The sequence below is a fragment of the Phyllostomus hastatus genome, unplaced genomic scaffold, assembly GCF_019186645.2.
Source record: "Phyllostomus hastatus isolate PE091 unplaced genomic scaffold, TTU_PhHast_1.1 phas_contig_95, whole genome shotgun sequence".
NCBI classification, from domain to species: Eukaryota; Metazoa; Chordata; class Mammalia; order Chiroptera; family Phyllostomidae; genus Phyllostomus; species Phyllostomus hastatus.
The window spans coordinates 21,897-32,975 of record NW_025333994.1 but is presented as its reverse complement, the minus strand read 5'-3'; the positions used below and the strand labels follow the sequence as shown (position 1 = coordinate 32,975).

General features: G+C 38.0%; 1 non-coding gene and 1 gene segment (V, D, J or C); both read left to right on the top strand.

Moving 5' to 3' along the window:
- Positions 1-3,632: 3,632 nt before the first annotated feature.
- On the top strand, positions 3,633-3,739 carry LOC123828141. Its single transcript, XR_006787430.1, has one exon. It is a non-coding gene; the product is annotated as a U6 spliceosomal RNA (small nuclear RNA).
- A 1,294-nt stretch (positions 3,740-5,033) lies between these two features.
- Positions 5,034-5,787, top strand: LOC123828140. The segment is given in 2 exon segments: positions 5,034-5,171; positions 5,290-5,787. Coding segments are annotated over 2 exon segments (402 nt in total).
- Positions 5,788-11,079: the final 5,292 nt, after the last annotated feature.

Here is an 11,079-nt window from a genome sequence, read left to right as displayed (position 1 = left end):
TCACCCAGGTGATTTAGCCACCCCTACACCTCAGATTTGGTGCCCTGTGGCTTCTGGCTTTTCCCAAAACTGAAATCACCTTTGAAAGGGAAGAGATTTCAGACTGTTGGTGAAATTCAGGAATCTATGATGGGGCAGCTGATGGTAATTCGGAGAACTGTGTGAGGTCCTAAGGTAGCTACTTTGAAGAGGACTGAGGTATCATTGTCTTAAGTACAATGTTTCTGGTATCTTGTATCTTTTTCAATAAATGTCTCTATTTTTCATATTTCTTGGCTGGATACATTCTGGAAAGACTTCCTAACCTCTAATTGTTTCCACTTTTTGGGCTATGCTCTCAGAAGAATTGTTTCATCATAAGGAAATTCTTTAAAAAATGCTTTGAAAACCACTTATACTGATTAATTTGAAAACTGTGGTGTAAGCTGCATTATCACCAGCAAGTTTTAAGGGCAGAGAAAGAACGTGATCACCAGCCATGGGTGAAGTTTCAGTTTCCTGGTGAGTCACAGAAGTCTGGAAGAGTTCGTCACCCTTGCTGCAATGCATTCTTCAAGTCACATGTCTAATAATTAGTCTAAAAGGAATGGCCAAGGCACTACCTAGTGGTCTGCTTCTGAAATGTAGCTTGTGTACTTCATGTTTCCCTCTCTCTCTCTTTGAAAAAGTGAAACCTGCAATTATTTATTTTCATTAGTTCCATTTGCATAAATAAAGAACCTGCTGACATGGAGTCTTGAAATATTTCAAAGGCTCAAGAAGTAATTTTGCTACCTTCTAATCTTTCTCTCAAATTTTCTCTGAAAATAATCAGCAGTGAAAAAATCAAGGAGCAGAAATTTACTGTGACAGAGAACTGTGGTAAAAACTGTTAGCTATGCCATTTGCTTTCTAGGCACTTGTGAGCTCTGTTTCATTGTGTGTTAACTGAAAGAGTAATATCTTCTTTAATATTTGATTGTGACAGTTTATTAATAATATATTCAGAGAAATTGATAATCAGCAGATGGTGAATTAATTCCAGTAACCTCAGCAGGTACAGAAAAAGCATTTGAGAAACCCAGTCTCCATTCCTCATTACAAACTCCCAGCAAATTCAGAATCAAAGGCAATTTCTCCAACTTCATGAAAGGCCTCTACAAAACCCTGCATCTAATGTCATGTTTGGTGGTGAAAGACTGAATGCTTTCCCCCTAAGATCAGGAATTTTGTCTCTCACCTCTGTATTTAGTATTGCAGTAGAGGTTCTGGCAGTGCAGTAAGGCAAGAGAAAGAAACAAAAGCATGCAGTTCAGAAAGGGAGACATAAACCTATCTTAATCCACAGACATTGTGATCATCTAGTAGAAAACCTAAGGGTATGTACAAAAGTGCTACTGGAACAAGTAATTAATTTTAACAAGTCAGTTGTAAACCTATCTTTAATCTAGCCATTCTACTCTTGGGTATTGACCAAAGAGAAATGAAAGTATATGTGTTTAAAACATCTTAAACACATATGTTCATAGCAGCTTTGTTTGTAACAGTCCAAAACTGGTACCAAAAATAATGTACATCAACAAGTGAATAGATAAATAAATCATTTTTGTCTCTCTATGATGAAATAGGACTCAGGAACAAAAGAGAATGAACTATTGACACTTATGAGACCATGCTAGAATTTCAAAATAATTATGCGGAGAGAAAGAGTCCAGACAAAAGAGAAGATATGACTCCACTTATGTAAAATCATAAAATTTGCAAATGAATTTGTGACAAAGACATTGCCAGAAAGCAGAAAAGGTTGTGGGGAGATGTTGAGGGGAGGGTTCCAGAGAGACAGGGGGAAGCTTCAGGGGTGATGCCTGTATTCATTATCTTGGTTGTGGTGATGGCTTCACAAGTATATAAATATATCTGATCCCTTAAGAATTGCTTACTACAAATAGGTGCATGAAAATTATGGATTTACAAAACCACAAAAATTAAAATTTAAGTTAAACATATTTTTCCTTCATGCTCTGCAGGTTTTCTTGTGTGACACAAAATGCAGAACATTTCTTCTTTTAGTTCTCGTTGGCTTTAATTATGTGTTTCTTAAAGTGTACATGTTACAGAACAGCCCCGGGGGTGGGGGTGAATGATACACTATTATGGAATGGACTCTCGTGCTCCGGACCCCCCACCCTGTAGTAGGTTCGCCTTGTCTGCTGCCAGGGAAAGATGTCTCTCTGCCTGAAATTGGTGAAAAGGAAAAGGATTATTTATTTAAGAGTTATACAAACTGAAGAGTAATGATTTAATGTCTTCATTGAGATCCCAAAGTCCTTTAGAATATCCACAAATGCACAGTCCTTCCTTTCCTCTCTGCCCAGTCTGGAGTACTGTATCTCAGACAAAAAAACAGCAGTCAGTGGTTCTTCTCTGCCCAAGCTGCATGGTCCCAAAAGACCTCCTGGATGGTTTAAATCTCAGCACCAGTCTTCCTCTGCCATAGCATTTCAGGCTCCTCTTATAATTGGACACAATTGCCAGCATTTTCTCATCTTTTCTGGGCTGCCATAGTAAGTCTAGGCAGGTGTAGCCCTGCGACGTGGAGCTAACCATCTCCAAGCTCTTACACAGGCTCTGTAAGCAGGCGGAGTTGCCTCCCACTTACATTCTGCATTGAAGTCATTCCCAAAAGCCCTGGCTCAAAGCATGGCCACAGCTGTTTAACATAACTATGAAACCAGTTAAAGGTTATAGATATATTAAAGGACCATTCTAGAGGTTATCTGCAAAACAGTTGCTATTAAAAACAACTCTCAATGGCCCTGCTCCATGTGTCTCTGTTCCCAGCTCAGAGTTGTGGGGTTGAGGACATCCTATGTATATATTTTTTCTAATATTTCCTGGATCTTGAGTTCTGGACCCCATTCCAAATCCTCATTTGGGGCTCCCTCTTGGCTGTACCCTGCTACATATGTAACAACTCTGTATACCCATGTGCTGCTTTGTTTACTTTCAACCCAACTTTATCCCAGCTTATTTTGTTTTCCCCTTGTAGATCAGAATAAAAGTCCATAGCTGCTTTTTCAGAATTCCTTTCTAGCATAGTTTTGTGGCAGGTTCTGAGAACGTACCTTGGGAGGTGGAGGAGAAGTGAAGCATATGAACCTGGATTTCCTATGTCCACTTCCGGCAGACTATTCACAGGTTGACTCAAGGACTCCAGAAGCCCCTTGATCTGAATCTGTGTAGTGAGAACTGCAGGAACCTGCCTGAACTAAGCGTCCATCTCTGTGTCTGTGGATAAATGTTTACAGAAAAATGTGTCCTTCTCCAGATCTTTATCCTGATAATTCTCAGCGGTTTTTGGTTTGGTTTTATAAAATGAATGGCCATAAAAAGAAAACCAAAGAAGTGCTTGCTTTTGCTGTTGACACTTCATACAAAAAGACTAGTTTCTAAAAATTTGTGTTGCCATAGGGACACTTCCCCATGCACATCCCAGAACTTTCTCCCTCATCTTTGAGGATCACCTTTGTCTAGGCCAGTTACCACAAATGAAATCTTGAAAATGGGTATCAGACTCGCAGTAACAAACCCACCTGGGGGAACTATAAAATTTTCATATCAATGGGTCTCAATCCTAGAAAGTATGTTTCTTCATGCTCGCTTCAGCAGCACATATACTAAAATTGGAACGATACAGAGAAGATTAGCATGGCCCCTGCGCAAGGATGACACGCAAATTCGTGAAGCGTTCCATATTTTTTTTTTCAGGGGACATTGGGAAGGGTTCACGGGAACAAACTTAAAGGACACATGGACAAAAACTAGGGGGAGGGTGATAATGGGAGGGAAGTGGGGAGGGTTGGGACTGGGGGCTGGACTGGGAGTAAAAGGGAGAAAACTGTATTTGAACAATGATTAAAATAAAATTTAAAAAAAGAAAGAAAATATGTTTCTTCAAATTGATGTTGGGATCCCAGAATCTATAACTTTTAATCATTCACTGCTATCAGCTATTGTATGAATAATAGCTGGTGTGTCTTTAACAATTTGATAGGTGATAAGGAGGAGAGTTCTAATGGATGCTCCAGGCTTTTCATGCATTTGCACATCTCCAGGGCTCTCTACTCTGTGGGGGGGAATTATGTCATTAAAGTTTGGTCAGAGAATGTGACAGACACATGGTAGTAGAAAGCATTTTTTATACTAAATCTGCATTAAAGCTATAGGCTTAATATTCCTTGCTTGACTCACATTGGTTAGCTATCTTACCTTGGAAGGAAGAATATAGTTGGAGATTAAGATATTGATCTAAGAACATTCTTTATTGATTTAGTACTTTCATTGATGATTTTTTTCCTGAAAAACATTATTAAAGAGATAACAGTTCTTACATTCGATAATATTTGAAGACTGAGAAAATATGGTATGTCATGTGGTAGTGAAGCCTCAATGAAAGAATGTTTATTTCTGTTTAATATAACAAATATTTACTAGGCATGTAAGAAATGTCAGTCACTGTTCTGTATTGGATACAATGCTGAAAAGTTAAGAATTACTCCATCAGAAAAACTAGACTTCTTATCATTTCCGCTGATTTTAGCCCCAAATCATTTTCTGACATTCAATGGATTATGGGCAGGCCCCCAGAGGGTACATGAGAATATAACATACTGTATTAAAATGCTCAAGAAAATCAATGTCTTCTAACTACAGGTATATCTTGCATGCTCTGTTAAAGTACTTCAGTGTCAGGTATTGTTGTAAGGAAAAAAAAACAACCTGAGAGCTTAGGATGCCATTGTCAGATTTTTAAGCATCACCTGAAGAGGGACATGTGCCTCATGAACAAGTCAGTGATGAGAACAAGTCAGTGATGAGAAATTTCCAATCTTTAAGCACTTTAATGGAGTTGTTAGGCAAATTAGACTTCCATACTATGGGGATATTGAAGACAAAGGAATGTTTTCATTTGGGGAGGAAGCTGAGAAACATGCATCTCTTTTCAGTCCCTGTCCACCAGGGGGTGACACTTCCTAGCACAAACACATTCCCTGGTGAAATGTAGGCTAAGCCTTAGTGTTCCACTGTGACTTCAACATTTCTTCATGTTAAGTGTCAAGAACATTATTTAGGCAACACTGTAGAGATGAACTCGTCTCCAGGCTTAGTGACTGTGGTTCTCTTAGTGCTTGGTAAGTAACATGCCTCTTAAAACATAAATTCTTTCCCCAGTCAACAGCTCTTTAAACTTTGGTTTCATTTAAGAGCTTTATGACCATGGTGAGAGAATTTTCTTTTCTTTTTCCTCAGGACAAACCCGCGGAGACTCAGTGACCCAGACAGAAGGCCAAGTGACCCTGTCCAAAGGGGTTTCCCTGACCATAAACTGCTCCTATGAAGCCACAGGTTACCCCACTCTCTTCTGGTATGTTCAGTACCCTGGAGAAGGTCCAGTGCTCCTCCTGAAAGCCGCAAGGGTTGATGTTAAGGAAAGCAACAAAGGTTTTGAAGTCACATACCGCAAACAACCAAATTCTTTTCACTTGGAGAAAAAGTCAGTGGAGGAGTCAGACTCGGCAGTATACTACTGTGCTCTGGGTGACACAGTGACAGAAACTGCAGGGGGAGCTGAGCACAAACTCCGGCTGCTGAGTGTCTATGACTGATCTCCTTTGGTGGATTTCATTATTTAATATCAAATGCACAGGACATTAATACAAATTTCCAATCTTCAAGCACATTAATGGAGTTGTTAGGCAAATTAGACTTCCATACTACAGGGATATTAAAGACAAAGGAATGTTTTCATTTAGGGAATAATGCACTAAAACATGTAAATAAAAATAAAGTATTAAAATGTTTAAGATATTGTGTGACTCCACATTTTTTTCATATTACATTTTATAGAATAGGATTTTAAAATTGGCCCTCACAGTAACTAAATGGGAAATTTATAAGCAATACTGTTAAAGCCTGCCTTGATTGAACTTTTTATAAGTAGTTGTGCACAGAAGTATTACACAGTTTTGATCATGAGGGTTTCCTGTCTGCTCTTAATGTGTGTTTAGAAGGCTTAGAAATATGTTTTTAGTCCTGGCTGGTGTAGCTCAGTGGATTGAGGGCAGGCTCTGAACCAAATGGTCACCGGTTCAATTCTCAGTCATGGCAATTGCCTGGGTTGTGGGCCAGCTTCCTGATGCATGAGAGACAACCACACATTGATGTTTCTCTCCCTCTTTCTCCTTCCTTTCCCCTCTCTCTAAAAATAAATAAAATTTTCATCAAAAATTTAAAAAAGAAATATGTTTTTATACACAGTTCATAAAATATTCCAAGTTTTAAAAGAATGAGTGTTGAGGGACTACTGATAAAAATATAATTGCTATTATTAACACTTGTTTTTTTATTCTTTGTCATATAAAAGTACAGAATTTTCTTAATTTTGATTTCATCCTTTGCTGTAAATCTTAATTTCTCTTTACTATTTAGTCTGCAAGCTTTCCTTTCATTTCCCTTTTCTATCTGAATATTAACTTTTGGAAACTCTGTCTTTTGTCTTAGATCTCACCTTGTAGGTATTAACTTAGTTCACTACCTTGCTCTCTGTTGGAGTCTCCTTTCCCCTTCAGCAAAACCTACCTTCTCTTTGGGTATCTCTTTGGAGGGTGTGGTGAACACAGTGGGTTGGTGGAGGGGAGGGGCTTCATTCTCTTCACACAGGGGCAGCTGCAAAATCCATTTCTATGTGCTTAACTGCCTTGGTTATTTGTTTCTAGTATTTTCTCTTAAGCAATATGCAGCAAGATTTTTTAAATTTGGTTCAATCAAATAATTACTATTTATATATGTTTTGATTACTGATATATTTGGACCCATTGCTAATATTTTAGTTTGCTTCTCATGCTCTTGTTTTTTCTTTTCTTTTTAGTCTGACTTCTGTTGCATTGATCAAAACTTCATTTTTCTCTGTGCTGACTTGAAAAGTATAAAATGTTTTTCTTCTTAGACCATTATCCTTAGATTATTCTCTGTGTGTATTATTCTATAACATTTTCTCTTACTATATCTTGTCTTTGGGATTACTTTTTCTCTTGCTGATTTACTATCTTTAGAATTGCCTCAATGGCTGGTTGAAGAAATAACACTCCAACTGTATATTAGGACAGTGATTTCAGAGGGAGTGTATCAAATCAGCTCTTAAACTACACTTCCAATGCACATTAGAAACATAAAATAGCCATCCAACACAATAATCAGACCATGAATTTGTTCCGTTCTTCCTCAGAGCTTTGTCCCTGATCTTCCCTCTGCCTGGAGTGACCTTCACCCATTATCCCCAGGGCTCATTCCTTTATATCTTCCTAGTCTCTGTGTCTAGAGAAACATGTGTGCATGTGAGTGAAGATGAATGCTCAAAAAAGTTTATTGTAGTGTTGCATTTCATAGATAAAAATCAACACATTAACTATTTGTCCATTGGGGGAGGGCTATTTACACAGTGGTATATCCATGATAAGGAATATACTGCAGCAGAAAGACCTGTGTGTGTTAACATAAGATATAAATTTATTATTGGGTTTATAAAACAAGTTACAGAAATGTATGCACAATATATATTTTTTTCTGCTGATTTATATTTTTGGTAATAAGACCCCAAAGTATCAACTCTAAATTGATCAGGATGAAGAAAGACTTCGAGTAATAAGTGATGGGAGACTGGGAGTTGAGAGTGGTATTCAAAAGGGATTTTAGTGTATATGTGAAGTTTTATTACTTTTAATAATTCATATATTCATGAATTCTTTCTCTTGTTAAAATTAATAGTCATAAGCTATTATAAACTTTTATCCATATTCTATATTATTCTCACCAATAAAGGGGAAAAGGAAAAAAAGGCACGTAAAGTACCTAATAAGATTTTGTCTGGCACCGCAAGTATAAGCATTTTTGTTTTTCTGGGACCATAAAGTTAGTTTTCAGTTATCTTAGAGTTATATTCTTTTACTGTATTGTAGTTATATATATTGTTGTCCTCCTCAGTAGCCTGTAAATTGGATATTATTCTCTTTATATATTCTTAAGATTTAGTTAATTACCTCATTTACACTAAAACTTCAATAAATTTTTATAGTTATTAGAATCTAAGTTAAAGAAATGAGGTAGAAAGCACAAGATGAGATCTATCAAATTATTCTAACAATAATTTTCAGCCCTGGCTGCTGTGGCTCAGAGGATTGAGTGCCCACCTGAGAACCAAAAGGTAGCTGGTTCAATTCCCAGTCTAGTGTACATGCCTGGGCTGTGGGCCAGGTCCCAGGTAGGGGGCTCTCAGGAGGCAAGTGCACATTGATGTTTCTCTCCCTCTTTTTCTCCTTCCCGTTGCCTCTCTAAAAATAAATGAATAAAATCTTTAAAAACTAATTTGCATGAAATAACATTTTTTTCTGTATCAAAGTTTTATTAGGCCCAGCACACTGTACTTCCATCTAGGCATCTCATTACAGAGCAAGGACACTTCAGCCATTTGTCACACCTCCACCCAAGCAGAATTTTCAAGGCCAGCAGCAGAGATGAACTGGAAGAGAGCTATAAATCTCCTTGCCCCTTTCCCCTCCTGCATCTGCTGTCCCAACCCACCTATTACTTCACAGTTGCAACTAGATTATTCCCATTCTTAAATGCATCTCTGACAGTCTTACCTCTGCTCATTTATTCACACTTTCCTTTGCCTGGAACTCATTCTCCCCTGTCTGAAATCTATCTTGTACTTTGAACTCCAATTTCACTTAATATTCGCTTATCTTCTGGCTCTTGAAATAACATTTTAAAAGTAAGATTTGTTTTTTTTTAAATGTATTGAGTGACAGAGGTTAATAAGATCATATAGGTGGACTTGGTTCATTCTCTTTTTTGCATATAAGTTTTTTTTATTTTGTTTGAAAACTTTTTTATTTTTTTAATTTTTATTTTAAATGTTGTTCAAGTACATTTTTCTGTCTTTTACTCCCATCCCAGCCCACATCCCCAGCTCTCTCCCCCTCCCTCCCATTTCCATTCCCCACCTTGTTTTGCCCATGTGTCCTTTATATTTGTTCCTGTAAACCCTTCCCCTTTTCCCCTGAAATTTCCTCCCCTCTCCACTCTGATCACTGTCAGCCTGTCCTCTATTTCAGTGTCTTTGGTTATATTTTGCTTGTTTTTTTGTTTTGTTGATTAGGTTCTTGTTAAAGGTGAGATTATATGGTATTTGTCTTTCACCACCTAGCTTATGTTGCTTAGCACAATGCTTTCCAATTCCATCCAAGCTGTTGCAAAGGGTAGGAGGTCCTTCTTTCTTTCTGCTGCATAGAATTCCATTGTGTAAGTGTACCATAGATTTTGACCCATTCATTTACTGATGGGCACCTAGGTTGCTTTCAGCACTTAGCTATTGTAAATTGTGCTGCTATGAACATTGGGGTGCATAGGTTCTTTGGATTGTTTCAGGGTTCTTAGAATATAGTCCCAGCAGTGGAATTGCAGGGTCAAAAGGCAGATCCATTTTTAGTTTTCTTAGAAAATTCCATACTGTTTTCCATAGTGGTTGTACCAGTCTGCAATCCCACCAACAGTGCACTAGGGTTCCCTTTTCTCCACACCTCTCCAACACTTGTTGTTTGTTGCTTTGTTTATGATGGCCATTCTGACTGGTGTGAATGTGGTTTTAATTGTGGTTTTAATTTGCATCTCTCTGATAGGTAGCAATACTGAGCATCTTTTCATGTGTCTCTGGATCCTCTGTATGTCCTCCTTGGGGAAGTGTCTGTTCAAGTCCTTTGCCCAGTTTTTAATTGGGTTCCTTGTCTTCTCAGAGTGGAGTTGTGTAAGTTCTTTATATATTTTGGAGATTAAACCCTTGTCTGAGGTATCATTGGCAAACATGTTTTCCCATACAGTTGGTTCTCTTTTTATGTTAATACTGTTTTCTTTAGCTGTGCAGAAGCTTTTTATTTTGATGAGATCCCATTTGTTTATGATTTCCTTTATGTCCCTTGCTCTAGGGGACATATCAGTAAAACTGTTGCTGAGTGAAATATTCGAGATTTACCTGCCTATGTTTTCCTCTAAGACTTTAATGGTGTCAGAGCTTATATTTAAATCTTTTACCCACCTTGAATTTATTTTTCTGTCTGGTGTAAGCTGGTGCTCAAGGTTCATTTTTTTTTTTTTGCATGTAGCTGTCCAGTTCTCCCAACACCATTTGTTGAAGAGGCTATTTTTACTCCATTTTATGTTGCTGCCCCCTTTGTCGAATATTAATTGACCATAGAGACTTGGGTTTATTTCTGGGTTCTTTATCTCCTTTCAGTCTGGGGAGTTACTTGGTTTTCTAAGGATCTGCATTTCCTGTATCAGGAAACATTGAGTGAGTGAGGCCGGGGTAATGTGACTGGTGAGATAGCGGGTCTAAAGTCCTCTTTAGTGATGCTTTAGGCAAGCTTTACAAAAAACAACATTTACATGGTTCTGAGGGTTGAGTCAGTACTTAAGAAAAGAGACCAATGAGCACGTGAGCCAGTCAAATTATAGGCAGCAGAGATGAGGAGAGGGTAACAGTGGCTGTGTAAATTCATCTCTGGTTTTAAGCTCAGTCACTCAGTGTAAACTTGAGAAAGCTGGACTCCATACATTGTACATCCACTGTGGGAATGATTCCCTGTGCTGAGTCACAGGAGTGAGGATGTGACTGGTCATTGCGAGCATGGAGGCTCAGCAGAAAATGTCTCCATAACCTTTTTAAATTTTTTTTTAATTGTTATGACTAAATGTCCCCAAACCAATGACCCACAAGTTATTCCAATACCCCAAATATCCTACCTTTTCATGTAACTCCATGAAAGTGGAAGGAACAAGAAAAAATTAACAACAAAAAAAGAAAACAGAAAAAAAAGTAAAGAAGAAAATTGAAGAAAAGGGAGAGGACATTAATAATTTCACCAGCATAGTGTGGTTGGATCAGAGTCAGCTGTGGGGTCAGCAGGGTGCCCAAGACATGGACAGGTGTGGGGAGACGTCGAAATCAAATCAGAGTGGACATTATACACTTCAAGCTAATATTAT